This window comes from Takifugu rubripes, chromosome 1, assembly GCF_901000725.2.
Source record: "Takifugu rubripes chromosome 1, fTakRub1.2, whole genome shotgun sequence".
Lineage (NCBI taxonomy): Eukaryota > Metazoa > Chordata > Actinopteri > Tetraodontiformes > Tetraodontidae > Takifugu > Takifugu rubripes.
In genome coordinates this window covers 9,936,394-9,950,300 of record NC_042285.1, presented here as the reverse complement: position 1 = coordinate 9,950,300, position 13,907 = coordinate 9,936,394, and the positions used below count along the sequence as shown (strand labels likewise).

General features: G+C 45.2%; 2 protein-coding genes and 1 long non-coding RNA gene across 4 annotated transcripts; 1 reads left to right on the top strand and 2 right to left on the bottom strand.

Annotated features, from left to right (window-relative positions):
* Positions 1-476: 476 nt before the first annotated feature.
* On the bottom strand, positions 477-6,083 carry csdc2a (cold shock domain containing C2, RNA binding a). Of its 2 annotated transcripts, none has more exons than XM_003961357.2 (4): positions 5,880-6,083; positions 3,443-3,796; positions 3,246-3,368; positions 477-2,989 (listed from the first exon to the last, which is right to left on the bottom strand). In XM_003961357.2, the coding sequence occupies exons 2-4, from the start codon at positions 3,631-3,633 to the stop codon at positions 2,827-2,829; spliced, it is 477 nt and encodes a 158-aa protein (XP_003961406.1). In that variant the 5' UTR covers positions 3,634-3,796; positions 5,880-6,083; the 3' UTR covers positions 477-2,826. The 2 variants fall into 2 exon arrangements, with proteins under 2 accessions (XP_003961406.1, XP_029692418.1); XM_029836558.1 differs by having other exon boundaries at positions 5,884-6,083.
* On the top strand, positions 3,805-9,076 carry LOC115249949 (uncharacterized). The gene is made up of 2 exons (XR_003888568.1): positions 3,805-4,772; positions 8,906-9,076. It is a non-coding gene; the product is annotated as an uncharacterized lncRNA (long non-coding RNA).
* On the bottom strand, positions 6,717-13,452 carry aco2 (aconitase 2, mitochondrial). The gene is made up of 17 exons (XM_003961522.3): positions 13,348-13,452; positions 12,189-12,331; positions 11,497-11,755; positions 11,322-11,414; positions 11,079-11,237; positions 10,618-10,768; positions 10,428-10,532; positions 10,200-10,291; positions 9,884-9,989; positions 9,642-9,799; positions 9,492-9,565; positions 9,302-9,413; positions 8,937-9,215; positions 8,672-8,863; positions 8,461-8,593; positions 8,265-8,386; positions 6,717-8,175 (listed from the first exon to the last, which is right to left on the bottom strand). The coding sequence occupies exons 1-17, from the start codon at positions 13,381-13,383 to the stop codon at positions 8,041-8,043; spliced, it is 2,349 nt and encodes a 782-aa protein (XP_003961571.1). The 5' UTR covers positions 13,384-13,452; the 3' UTR covers positions 6,717-8,040.
* Positions 13,453-13,907: the final 455 nt, after the last annotated feature.

Here is a 13,907-nt window from a genome sequence, read left to right as displayed (position 1 = left end):
CACTGCTGTGAACTTACGCTCACACAAAGAGCACAATCTCTCTGACTCGTTTACATGAGAGACACCCCCCCCCCCCCCCACACACACACACACACGTGTTTGTACTTCTAGTCTTGTAAGGACTTTAATGGACAGAATTCATCACACTAAAGGCCGACCCTTTAACCTTTAAACCAAGTCCTAAACCTCAAACACATCTTTGAGGTTGGAGGATCGGCCAAAATGTCCTGACTTTATCAATAACGAGGACACGCACACTCACGCACTCACACACGTACACATGCGCGCGCACACGCTCAGAGGCATTAAGATGAACCTTGAACCGCCAGAGCTCACCGAGCGTGTGAATATCAAACACCGATCGCCATAAATCTGCGCTGTGATGAAGAGTTAAAACAGGAACGCGACCTTGACTCCCACATTTTTGACGGTGACAAAAACACACGACCACAGCAAAGAAAACACCGTCGCCGGGGTGTGGATACCATGGTAGGGTTTATTGAAACTATATGACAAAGTAGACGGTGTTTGGACAAAAGTGCATGTGAACTCAAGGATTTCTTCACAGTAAAGGAGGCAAAGGTTCAGTCCGTCACTACTGGTGTTAAATCACAGTCATGGCGAGAACGACGCCTCTCTGAAGGCGCCAACGTTTGCTACTGCACAGCCGCTCCAACAGAACCAACACATTCTACGCAGGGAACACGACAAAAGGGTGGAGAACATGCCGACAAAAACAACTTTCTTATTCTGAACATTGCGTAGTTTAAAAATAGTTAGAAGACGTTAACATAACTGCTTGGAAAGGCTGAAGATTTTGCTCTAACGGTGAGTATCATGAGTGGACGCTGCATCGTATTCAAATAGGCTCTTCATCTGCACAAATACTTACAAATGCGATGCGTGGTTACCGAAAACCTCACACCTCATTTCTCTCATAGTTACAAATGAAAATAAATAAGTCAATAAATAAATATTTATTTAATACATCAGGAAGCTTATGATGTTCAACCTTTCCCACAGCTTCATCGTACAAAACGTGCTAAATCTCTTTAAATGTCCTCCTAAAAATCAGCAACATCCTTCCCTGTGTGGCGCTCTTGTCCATGTACGCTACCGTTATTAAGGTCAGAAATAGAAAACATGTGGAAAACTTCGCCATTAAAGCTTAATCATTCCAACGAGATGCTTCCTGGCCAATTTTGAAGAACACAAACGTTCTCAGTCTTATTGAGAGTCAGATGAAGAACATCACTAGCAACCAGTTAGCTCGGCTTGGCCAAAACTTCATAGGTCACTTTTTTTTTTACAAATACAGTGTTTAATAGTGTGTGTGTGTGTGTGTGTGTGTGTGTGTGTGTGTGTGTGTGTGTGTGTGTGTGTGTGTGTGTGTGCTGAATTTAGAGTCAGTACGTTCCTTCAGCAAGCATAAACTAAATATTTTGCCTGATATATGATTGGAGTAGTTCTGTTGAATTATATCAGGATCCATCATTATGAGCATTTTAGCGTTGTCACATTTTATCCAACCAGCATCAGCTGATCACCAGGCAGCATCAGGGTGTGTCTGAACCGTGGAGCTTTGGTCCCGGTGTTGAATCTCTGGCTGACTGAGGTAGATTTTATCTCTACCGAGCTCCAGTAATGCAACACTACCTTTAAAGATTTTTTTTTATCATGTTAATAATGTTGAACTGTTTATATATAGAATTAAATAAATGTACAATCTAAAGATGACTTAATTCCAGCAAATCTGCGCATTAATTCCTACCAAGTACACATGCTAAGCTAGCTGTTTCCCTGTTATTAGCCACTATGCTGGTTAAGCTAAGCACTTCATATTTAGCATCAGCCCGTAGGAAATATAAGAGCAGAATCAATATTCTGGTCTAACTCTCAAAGAGTTTATTTCCTGACCACAGGAAGAGAACCGCTGACTTTAATTGGACTTTAACCTCATGATCATTCATCTACGTGCTTTATCTCATTTTGAACCAATTCTGCTGAAGTTCGTCCATTGATCCCTCCATCCTCTGCCAATTTCTCCTCCTCCTCCTCCTTTCCTCTTCACCCAACCCCACACCCTCGGGCCTGGTTTCAGAGCGTCTCCTCGCTAACGTCTCTACCGCCAAGACCGTCATAGGAGCCGGCTACAGTGACACTGAATCTGAAAACCTAGCTAATAGAAAAAGTACAGTAGTGCTACAATAAGAACAAGGAAGAAGTTCCTTAAAAGTGGAGCACTTGAGAATCACTGTTTTCATCTGCACAGCTTTTGACCTTGAGGATATTTCTGAAGGCAGTGAAATGAAGGCAGCTGTTCAAACCAAGCACAATGGCAGACAGCAGGAACAATTTCTTCCCTCAGTTTTGGATTGGATGCTCTCCATCTGTTGTTGTAAACACAGACACAATATGGCTAAATTGTCATTTCCCCCCCCTCCAGTCCAGTAGAGGTTTTTTTCTCCCTCAAAATTTTGGCAGTGATGTCACATAATCAAAATAAAACCGACCTCACCTGTCTGCCTGTGGAGGGTGGTCCAATTTCCTAAAACAACTTTCGCCAAATTATTTGCAGATATTGTTTCTTGCGAAAAAGATAAAGATATTTCTTCAAATCAAAGGCAGAAATAAAAGAGAAGCTGCAAATCAAACATTCATGCTTGTACATTCAAATGCTAGTTGTGCCCCTGTGGAATCGGGCTCAGCTCTGAGCCTTCCTGACGAGACCCCCCCCCCCACCTTCCCGGCACAACTTTTCACCCTTCAGAAACGACCAAATCTAAAATGAAATCAAAACTTCTGCCGCCACCGAAGACTTCTGATCTAGGAGCTGATGATCTGACCAGACCAGGTCTCGTGCTTGGTGCCTGGATTCAGGTGGGTGATCACCACGTCCACAGCCTGGAACTTCTGGTTCTTGGGGGGGACGGGACACACCTTGTATGTGACCTCATCCCCTTCCATAGGCACGTACTCTCCCTCGATGCTGTCGGAGAGACAAAAATTATTTTACCTTCAGTTTGCTCCACTTCACCAGTAATTGAATTAGCTTCTGGGTGGCTGGTTTTCTACATAATCAATGCTGAATTAGCCGTGACCAATGCAAAGGTGGTGTCGTGTACTTCTCTACTGAACAGCGCCACCCGGTGGTCAATCCCGGTGTCAGAAGTGTGGCGCTCACTATTCTCATCGATAGAGTTCAACATGTGATATAAGTGATGCCGCTTTGTGATGAGACTCACTCAGAGATGTGGACAAAGATGTCCTCTCCTCCATGAGAGGGCCGTATGAACCCGTGACCCTGAGACCTGGAGAAGTTTTTACACACTCCTTTATAAACTGGACCTGATTTGGCTCGCACTGTCCTGCGGGGGCAGAAACAACAGACGGGTCAGTTATCCTGGAAGGACGTCACATCAGAAGCCCCCCCACCACTCACGCTGAGTAAGTGCGGGTGCGTTTGGTGGGCAGTGGGCTGGGCAGCTCTCTGGGCTGAGGCGGTTTCCTCTCCCGCTCCCAGACCTGGCTGCCCTCCCTCAGGAAGGGGAAGGAGAGGTGCAGGGGGGTCCGGGGGGAGGTGAGCGGCAGTGAGGAGGGCTCTGCTGGTCGAGAGGCATCGGGGTCTGACATCTTGACTGCTTCCAGCTGGGGGTGTCGGGGTTCCTTTGCTCTCTGTGTTTTCGGTCTACGGTGTGCGAAGAACAGAGGACGGAGGGTCACACCTCCTGCATGGCAGACTGTCTGTGGCTGGGGGGGGTCAGGGAGGAGGTCCTGGACACGGCAGAGCAGCAGACTGCGATAAAAGGTGGAAAATAAATAGTTTAATTGAATTTGTGGAGTCACAGAGTCACATTTTTACTTTAAGGCCTGGAAACGGGAGCCTAAATAAGCACAGCTGCATGGACCAAAACAGCCACAGGTGACACCTTCAGGTCAGATCTGGTCCTGTCCACTGAAAGCTGGAGCAAACTGAGAGCGGAACCATTTCCAGGTCTGCGATCTGGATCCGAAAGGGTCCCGAGCTGATGTGAACCCGCCCCCGCTTGGCTCGTCACACTCGATTACATTAATATCCTTTTTTCCTTTTTTGTGCCAGACTGACATCCATTATAGGATTGCTCCTCTCGCACGCATGCACACAATAAGCTGCTATCTGGAGGGGCTCACCGTGCACCACACACGCGCTCGTGACACTGACGCTTATTATTCTGGAGCTGTTACGAGGCCTTTATCGTTTCAGCGTCATCACACTCGACTGTGCGAGCCTCGGAGCACAAGCGAAGCCTCTGAGCGGCTCAGAACGTCTCTGCACTGATCCGAGTGTTTGACAAAGACCTTTTTAGTGTGTTTGGAGCGAATCCCACAGGATCAATATTACACTGCAGCTCTCTCACTGCCGCTCTAAATATAGCAATGAGTGTGTGTGTGTGTGTGTGTGTGTGTGTGTGTGTGTGTGTGTGTGTGTGTGTGTGTGTGGATAGAGGCTCTTTTTTACAAACCCCGATCAGTCGTTACAAATGTGTGCTCATCTCCAAATTCCACTGGACTTTTAACTTCAGGGGTGTTTTGTTACTGGTGTGTGACGCCTACTGAAGAGTCATGCTAGCTCTGGGCTAAATGCTAAAGTCAAGGTGCTGACATGCTCAGAAGGACGGCGACACGGAAACCTGAGATTGACCACAACACACCATGATTCAACCCCCTCCCGAGTCTGCACAGCAGCGCGGCTGTAACCAGGAAACTGCCCATTCCAGTTCGCACGATCCACGGTGAGTCATCGATGATGACCTTTCACCCCGTTTAACAGACGTGTATATGGCGTTGGCACAAGCCACCTGTAGCCGACACGGCTTAAGTGACACTTTTCCTTGTCTTTTTATCTGCAGTCACACAGGTCACAGACGTTTTGCTAGTAATAACAACCATATTAACCTATCAGGGCTGGAATTTATACGTTTTGGGCCAGTACGGATGCACAGATTCTATGAAACTATGCTCCGAGCATGGAAATTGATATAAATTCTACCATCTGATAACAAGAGAATCTGTGGATTATTTTGTCTGCTGTTGGCACCATCAAATACCACAAAGATCCCGTCATCATCACAGGGTTTAATCCCTCGCCCTGATTAGCCTACTTAGCAAAAATACCATGCAAATGGGAGGGTGACTGGGGGGTTTATCCTCCGCCTGGTGTCACACTGGGATGATGAGCGCACGTCTGTCACCGGGGTGGCACCAGAGAGCAGCCTGGCAATCACGGACAGCCAGGCAGAAATGTATGCCTTTAATAATTCAGCAACTTTGGCAGCCGAGTTCTTTTCCGCTGGCCGAAAATATCAGCGCAGCCCCCCCATCCTGAGTCCCCACAAGAGACGCAAACGACAGGGTGAACTGGAAAAGGAGGCGGGATGGGGGGGCTTTGGACCAAGACAAAAGGCCAAGAGTGGCCCCACTGAGGCTGTCTGTGCTCCTGTGCATCAGCATGGAAGACACGTCAACCAGACAACACACACACACACACACACACACAGTCTTTAAACTTTACATTTTAAAGAGACACTATTTCCTGGTATGGTGTGTTAAAATGGGATTCTTGCGGGATAAATAATTCACAGATGGATAAAAGAGCTGGAGGCGGATTGTTTCCAGAACGTTCTCACACTGAGGCCACCAGAAGGCGAAAGGACCCCCCCCCCCCCCCCCCAATAAAAAAGATGCCACCGAAATGTCTGTAAAATTCCCCCGCACATGTGAGCGCAGATATGTGAATAATCCCCGCGACGCTCGCACGACGCCGCGGAAGAAAGAAGCTGCGATGCGTGAATCAGCGCGTCGACTCACGCGTTTCAGCGACCGATTGCGCAACGACTCACCGACCGAAAGCAGCGATCAGCTGGGAGGCAGGCGTCGGCTCCACCGCTCCCCGGCTTTGTGGGTCGAGACGCAATCCTGGGATCAGAGCCGAGAAAGCGGCGCGCACAAGAGTGCGTCGATGTCGGGATGGATGCGGCGCACACGGGCGGGATGAGAGCCGGCAGCGAATGAGACGGAGACGGAGGCGGCGGGGATGGTGATGGGGCGGGAGGGGGGGGGGGGCTGCGCTAAAAACCCCACAGCGGACTCCAGGCCGCCACACTCAGGTCTTTGTCTTCCGTCTGGAGACATTTTAATGTGTCTGTAATCAGCGGAACAGGCTGAGACGCTCGGACTGGAGCTTCCCACGAACGTGAAAGATGCGGCAGCAGCGGGATCCGCGCACGTCAGTAGTCGGATTGTTTGAGTCACATCCTGCAGTTAAACCAGTTCCTTTGTCACATACAAAACTTCAGAAAGTTATTGACCCTTCAGGGCCTTCTCCCAAAATAATCTTCCACCAAGGACCTCTGTTCCTTTCAACACCCATCTGGATATTTTAGTAGTAGTTGCCCACTGCCCTGGCCCCAAGATGGAGGGTTACCTCCTTCCTCAGAGCCAGATGTAGCTACAGAACCATGATGAACATTGGCAGTAATATTGATGATATAATGCTTTATATATGGACAGGTGCGTCAGGAACTGACATTTTTCTTTTACCTGAGAGAGATGTTGCCATGGACATGGCTTCTTTCCCTGTCCTGAGCAGTTAAATGAGTGAAATTAATAAGGGCATGAAATGACTCCTCACCTGCGTGTCTCTGTCCACCAGAGAATCACAGGAAAAAACTGCAGCCTTGATGTTGGAGCTCATTTTATTGTAGTTTTAAGTGCAACATGAAGATGGTGAAAATGCTGCTTTTCATCAGACTATTTTATCATTTCTGACAAAATTAAGTTTAAATATAATAAACTCTCAATTCTGTACATTCAAATGCTATAACAAAATGTAATGTCCTAGGTTACATTTGGACATTTAAGGGGGAACAGATACTGAACCTCCAGATTTGAACTCTACCACAGATGACACAGAGCTCGACATCCATGAATGATAGTTGTGGAGTTTTATTATACAGTCTATTGTTCTCTTTGTAACAGAAAAGATCTGGGAGCAAGTAACACACAAACGATTTAAAGTACACAGACGTAGACTCTTTTGACAAGAAGAAAATTAGCATAACCTCATTAGATTTCTAACAATTTACTGATGATCTTAGATTCAATCAACCACGTTGTCCCATCATGAAAACACCGCGGTGACACGTGTTACCTGGTTACCTCCATGAAGCTGTTCTGCTTATTACAGTATAACATTGGTTTATTCTATTAGTTCCTTCTTTCCAAGTCTAATTTCATTGTTGTGATAAAACACTCAAGACAGGTAAAATGTGCAGCGATCATACTGAGGAAGTGTTTACAGGGGAAAGCAATAAATAAAAATATAATGGGGGCAGAAGCATTTAACCTTGCAAGGAAGATGGTATAATCAGGGGTAATGCTGGAAATACGAGTTTATGTGGTGCGTTCTGACAAGTGATTCATCTGTATATCGGAACCAAAATGAGTTTGTATCACCGACACGTAAAGCTATAAAGGACTCTATTAATAGGACAGTTTACTTTTGTTTCCAGAGCCACCCTGATATTCAGTTGAATCACACGTGTTCCTCCATCTCCCAGAATGCCTTTCTAGCATCCCCGGTTGGGATCAGCTGAGTGACCTTTAGGTGGAGTTAACCGGTTGGAACAGCTTCCAGTACAGCAGCGGCACAACAGCTGTCACGTCTGGGTCAAAGTTAGTGAGTGTGTGCGTGTGCGTGTGTACCCCCCTTTTTCTGTTAGAACAATGGACGAAAATTTATTTCAGTCAACGGTCCTTGTTGAAAATAATCTTGAAGTAATGAATGAACGGTTTGGGAAATGAGAGCACACACACCGGCTGCTATTGTTCCTTTATCAACATTAGCTTGGCACTTAGTCTATGAAAAATCATATTCTATACTGACTTAACCCCAAACTGTGTGCAAGTGTAGATGAAGGAACAACCAGGGATTCAACCAGGCAATCTTCCTTATGCCTCTGCACCCCAACAACCTCATATCCCTCCCCTCACTCCTCCCTCTCAGTGCTGCAGCTCCTTCATCCTGTTGAGGGCCGACCCCGCTTTGAACCATTCGATCTGTGTCTCATTAAAGGTGTGATTGAGTTCCAGCGTCTCCTCGCTGCCATCACTGTGCTTCAAAACTGCATGAAGAGGCTGAACAGAACCAGAACGAGATGTAATTCTAACCGGCATTAATGAATGGCTCTGCAGAAGTCGATATTCCAGGTGTGATGCCCACTTACTTTTCCTGGAGTGAAAGTTTTGAGGCCTCTGATGGAGATTTTGTCATCTGGGCGGATCTTGTCATAGTCCGATGGGTCGCTGAAGGTCAGTGGCAGCAGACCCTGCTTCTTTAGGTTGGTTTCTGCAGACAAGATGAGGGTGTCAATACTGAGGCAACAGCTTTCAAACGATCCCAATTCAAGAACATTTCCATACCGTGAATTCTGGCAAAGCTCTTGACAATGATGGCTCTTCCTCCCAGATGCCGGGGCTCCAGTGCAGCGTGTTCTCTGCTGGAGCCCTCACCGTAGTTGTCATCCCCGACAACGACCCAGGACAGACCATTAGCCTGCATGGACGAGATGTATAACCGACAATTAATATACTGACATGAGTGCAGTTTCCGATGGAAGGTGGCGGTCAGCACCTTGTAGTGGCGAGCCACATCTGGGACTCCTGCGTATTCTCCTGTCGTGTAGTTCTTGATCTTGTTGACGGCATCGTTCTCACTGTTGACTGCACCGATCAGCATGTTGTTGGAGATGTTGTCCAGGTGACCACGGAACTTCAGCCAAGGTCCGGCAGCACTGATGTGGTCTGTGGTACATTTGCCCTTGACCTGTGGTAATGGGGTAAAATGTTTCTGTCCCTCTCCTCACAGTGAAAGACAAATGGACAGAAGCTGTCCTCACCTTGATGAGGACTGTCATGTTCTCCAAATCACCCCCGTTCCATTTGTCAAATGGCTCCAGAAGCTGCAGGCGGTTGCTCTGAGGGTTCACATCCACCTTGAGGTTGATGCCATCAGCAGGTGGGTGCTGGTAGGTGTCCTGACCTGGGTCAAAATCTTGGACGGGGAGTTCATCACCGTTTGGTGGGTCCAGTTTAAACTTCTCACCATTTGGGGCTGTAAGATAATCGGTCTCTGGGTTGAATTTCAGTGTGCCTGCAATTGCCAGTGCGGTCACAATCTAAAGGAAATGGAAAGAACGTAGGACCACATTGTGACCAGGAGGCTATAAATCTAATACCACATCCCATTTCTCCTTATTTTTACCTCCGGGGAGGTGACAAACGCGTGTGTGGCAGGGTTAGCATCGTTCCTGGCTGTGAAGTTTCTGTTGAATGAAGTGACGATTGTGTTCTTCTCCCCCTTTTTCACATCGCGCCTGAATGAAAAGACAGAATGTTTGAACTACTGAACAACAGGTGAATAATTCGGAATGGTTTTACCACTATTAATGCACCTGTCCCACTGTCCAATGCAGGGTCCACAGGCGTTGGCCAGGACCACACCCCCCACATCGCTGAGGATCTTTGACTGAATTAGGAAATACAAGAGTGAGTTTTCATGCAACAATCCATAAACGATCAGTGGGAGTTACAAAGAGACTTACATATCCGTCTCTTTCGATTGTGGCTCGGATTTGCTCTGATCCAGGGGTGACGGTGAACTGAGCTTTGCACTTGAGGCCTTTATCTAAAGCCTGCTTGGCCACAGAGGCGGCACGGCCCATATCTTCATAGCTGGAGTTGGTGCAGCTGCCAATCAGCCCTAAACAGTAAAGCAAGCTGATGTTTATCACCAGATGGTCGGACCAGCAACCAAGAGGATGATTTTCCACTGAACAAGTCTTACCAACTTTAACCTCCAGCGGCCAGCCGCTCTTCTCAGCAGTAGCGCCAACATCAGACACTGGGTGGGCCAGGTCGGGGGTAAAGGGTCCATTAATGTGCGGCTTCAGCTGTTTAAAGAAACAAAATCACACGAGCCTAAACTCTCAAAAAATAAAAAGCATCATATTCGCACAATTCAACCCTCCATATAGCAAACACAAACCTACTGTACTGTAGATCATATAAAACATTTAGCAATTTAAATTCTAAATTACCTTGTGTATTTTAACAGTTTATGTGAAATCAGTTTGCAACTGGTTGAATGGGGCAGTTCTGACCTCATCCAGATTGATCTCAATGACTTGGTCGTACTCGCAGCCTTCATCTGGTACCAACAAATCAGCGTTATCATCAGCCAAGGCAGCAATATCTGGGTAGAAATAATGGATTAGTCACAAAGTCCACTTGAATGCCTATTTGTGGGACATTTCTTCATTAATGCCATCCTTAATACTGAAATCGATTTTTGGATGAAGCCCAAGGAATCTGTTGATGTGGCACTTTACCTCCACGTCCCGTCTTTTTCAGGTAGGTCCTCATGCGATGGTTGTATGGGAACACAGAGGTCGTGGCTCCAATCTCAGCTCCCATGTTGCAAATTGTTGCCATTCCTGTCCAAGTTGAAACTCATATTATTCAACCAGAGAGGGACTATTCCCATCATTTACAGGAAATACTACTTTTATTTAACCTTACCTGTACAGGATATTGAGTCAACACCTGGACCGTGGTATTCTACAATAGCTCCGGTGCCGCCTTTCACTGTCAGGATGCCAGCCACCTTCAAGATGATATCCTTGGGAGATGTCCAGCCTGACAAGGAACCTGTCAGCTTCACACCAATCACCTTTGAGGAAGGAGAAAAGGAAAACTATAACTACCACCAAAAAAGAGAATTTGTCCTCAAACATTTAAATTGTGGAAATAAAGGTTAAATAAATAAAAACATACTGTATCCCACACAATGATGGATCAATAGTACTGACCAAATTCCTTTAATACGTTTTTGATTGTGGGTAAAGCAGCATCACACGGTGAAATAAAAAACAACAGGGTTAGGCAAATTTCATCTAGAAGAGGTCCCAAGCAGAGGTTTACACCCAGAATTTACCTCTGAAATTGAGGTAAATCTCCTAACATGTATATGTTGTACTAACATTTGGACACTTGAGCTCCCAGGGGATTCCTGCCATGACATCTACAGCATCTGCTCCTCCAACGCCAATGCAGATGGCACCAAGCCCACCTCCATTTGGTGTGTGAGAGTCTGTGCCGATCAGCATCACTCCTGGGTAAGCATAGTTCTCCAGGATGATCTGTTAATGCATGAAAACTTACATTTAGCGTGCCAATATCAATTAGTTGTAGAAAAAGCATAAAAACACAGGTGATTAAAAAACCTGATGGATAATTCCAGAGCCTGGTTTCCAGAAGCCAACACCATACTTGGCTGCTGAACTGGCCAGGAAGTTGTAGACCTCATGATTGATTTCCTGAAATGGAATTTGTGATGAAAGCCTGTGGAAGCTGAAGTGTTTATACCATTTTTAAAGATTAATGCAATGAATCACTCACCTTTGCTCTGGCCAGATCCTTTTCTCCTCCAATCTGTGCCTCGATCAGATGATCACAGTGAATTGTGGAGGGCACAGCCACCCTCGGCAGGCCACTGCTGATGAACTGAAGCATTGCCATCTGCGCCGTAGCATCCTGCATGGCCACGCGGTCAGGATGCAGACGCAGGTATGTGCGGCCTCTGTCGATATCCTGATTGTGGGGGTCAGCGAGGTGACCGTACACGACCTTCTCAGACAGGGTGAGTGGCCGATTGAGTCTAGGGTGAAAGTTGCAAGTGTTCCACATCAAGGTACAAGAAAAGGTTTCAAGTGAGTAGAGAATACAATACAGAGGGAGATATGATAATGGTATGAGCACGAAAGACCAAAGTGACTGGGGATTTTTTATTTGAAAATAAAAAAATAATAGTAAAATGGATAGTGATCCAAATAAAAGTGATCTTAATGTGGCCTTTTTTAAAGAAAGGATTTTCTTCAGTCAAGTTTTAGTATATTTTATCTCAACGTGAAGGGAAATTTTAGTTTCACTACTCATGTAGTCATGTAATTAGGAGAGTGTACCAGTCTAAACAATGAGGGTAATTACAGGGGAAACAAACAAAAGCCACACATCCCATTTTTCCATAAATGTACACTGTACAAAGGAAAAACTCTCTTAAACAGAATCACTTGGTAAAGGAGAAAGCTGACCTTTTTTTGACAACGTTGACATTGGTTCGGATGTTTTCATAGTTGACGGAGGAGGTGGGCTCAAAGCGGCTCATAGCCACACTGGCCGTGGCTCTGTAAGCTGCCGAAACATGAAGACGACGGGCACCATGGCCCAAAGCAAACTGAAGAGAGACAATGTGAGAAATCAGAGCCAACTCAAAAAACACAAAAATCAGTTTTGTCCTTTCTAGTCACAGAAGTAGATGTGTGCCTGTCTGCTGGAAGCTTTGATTTATTAGGTAATAATGCCTAATTCCTCACACAGAATAGCAGGCACAAATACCACAATATTAAGCAAAGAAGAAAGTTCTGAATCTTAGGTGCCAACACAGTGTCTCATCAAAGTGTGTTGACAAACTGGTGAATCTACAACCGATCAGCTGATTTAGTGTCCCGACTTATCTTGATTGTCAAGCAAATTCCCAAGTCAACATTCCTGAAGTAAATGCATGCAGAATTTACAGCTTATTGACATTTATAACCTTTATTTTCTGGTGTGGGGCCAATTATTTAGGCAAACACTTAAATAGAAATAGAAATAAATACCCAAATTTTGACAAAAACTGACTAAAAGTGCAGCTCAAGCAGGAACTGAAAACATTCAATGCCTGAATATTAAAGAGACACACGGGTAAACCGATCATCGTGTCTTTTCTACTTTTCTTGCATAATTAAAAAACAACATCAACATTAGACACTTATCGATTACCTACAAAATAAGTTTAATATGTAGTATGAAACACTGCTGCTATGCTATGCTTTCATAGCCTAATGAAAGCTCTAACCTTGCGGTTAACCTTGATATCACGCACCAAATACTAAAGAAAAAAGGTAAAAAGTAAAATAGGCATAACATTCAATGGCTAATTTAAATAAAGGGTGATTGATTTATAAGACAAGACATTAGACGCTTTGGAAGGCAGAGATTGTATTAGTTGCTACGCACTAAACGCGTTCAGTGCATTAGGACAGGATGACCTGGAGCAGCTAACAGTGATCGCTAGCTGCTCCGGGTGGTCCAGTGAAGGCAGCTCAACAACATCACTTAAGGCAGGCGAAAATGACATTGGAACTTAAGGAAATGACATGCCTCTGCTGATGGTGAATATTACAAAATATAGCCAATTTCAAGTCGTACCTGCAGTCGGGCGACAGTGAGACAGTAGGTTGCCATTTTGTTCACTGACAAAGATGTGTCGAGTAGATGTGACGTCACCCCTTTATTGTTCGTGATCTCGCAGGTCCTTTAAGGACAGTTACATTATCGGTATATTTATGGTTCCTCTTGTATAAATCTAGCGTGTGTATTAAACAAAATAAGACTATTGTTGCTCAGTGTCCATTTTAAGCGATTGATTATACGTAAATTGAAACGTTTTATACAACTCTACGAGTTTAAGGTGAAATTATTTTTATAATACTGACAGGATAAAGACAAATTTGAATATTTCATTTTTTAGACACATTATTTTGTGCAAAGAAGCCTATATTTTGTATCGCGAAACAATAACAGGACATATATTCTGACCCGTAGTATAATTTTTAAAGACAGGCGTAACACAAGGTTATGCGAGGTTCCGTTGTCATCAGCCACTGGGTTTGATCAAAGGTCTTTCGGAAGGTCATCAGAATGTAATAAACTCTTCCTTGGCTAATGGTCAGCTGAAAATGTCATTAAAATCAGTTCAGAAGTTTTTG

Excerpts from the sequence above, each read along its gene's own strand:
- csdc2a (XM_003961357.2), bottom strand. The coding sequence starts at position 3,633 with ATGTCAGACCCCGATGCCTCTCGACCAGCAGAGCCCTCCTCACTGCCG. Across the intron at positions 3,369-3,442 it reads CGCACCCGCACTTACTCAGC|GACAGTGCGAGCCAAATCAG; the intron begins GTGAGTGGTGGG and ends CTGCCCCCGCAG. Across the intron at positions 2,990-3,245 it reads ATCTTTGTCCACATCTCTGA|CATCGAGGGAGAGTACGTGC; the intron begins GTGAGTCTCATC and ends TCTCTCCGACAG.
- aco2 (XM_003961522.3), bottom strand. The coding sequence starts at position 13,383 with ATGGCAACCTACTGTCTCACTGTCGCCCGACTGCAG. Across the intron at positions 9,414-9,491 it reads TGCATTGGACAGTGGGACAG|GCGCGATGTGAAAAAGGGGG; the intron begins GTGCATTAATAG and ends CTTTTCATTCAG. Across the intron at positions 8,594-8,671 it reads ATGTGGCTCGCCACTACAAG|GCTAATGGTCTGTCCTGGGT; the intron begins GTGCTGACCGCC and ends TCGTCCATGCAG.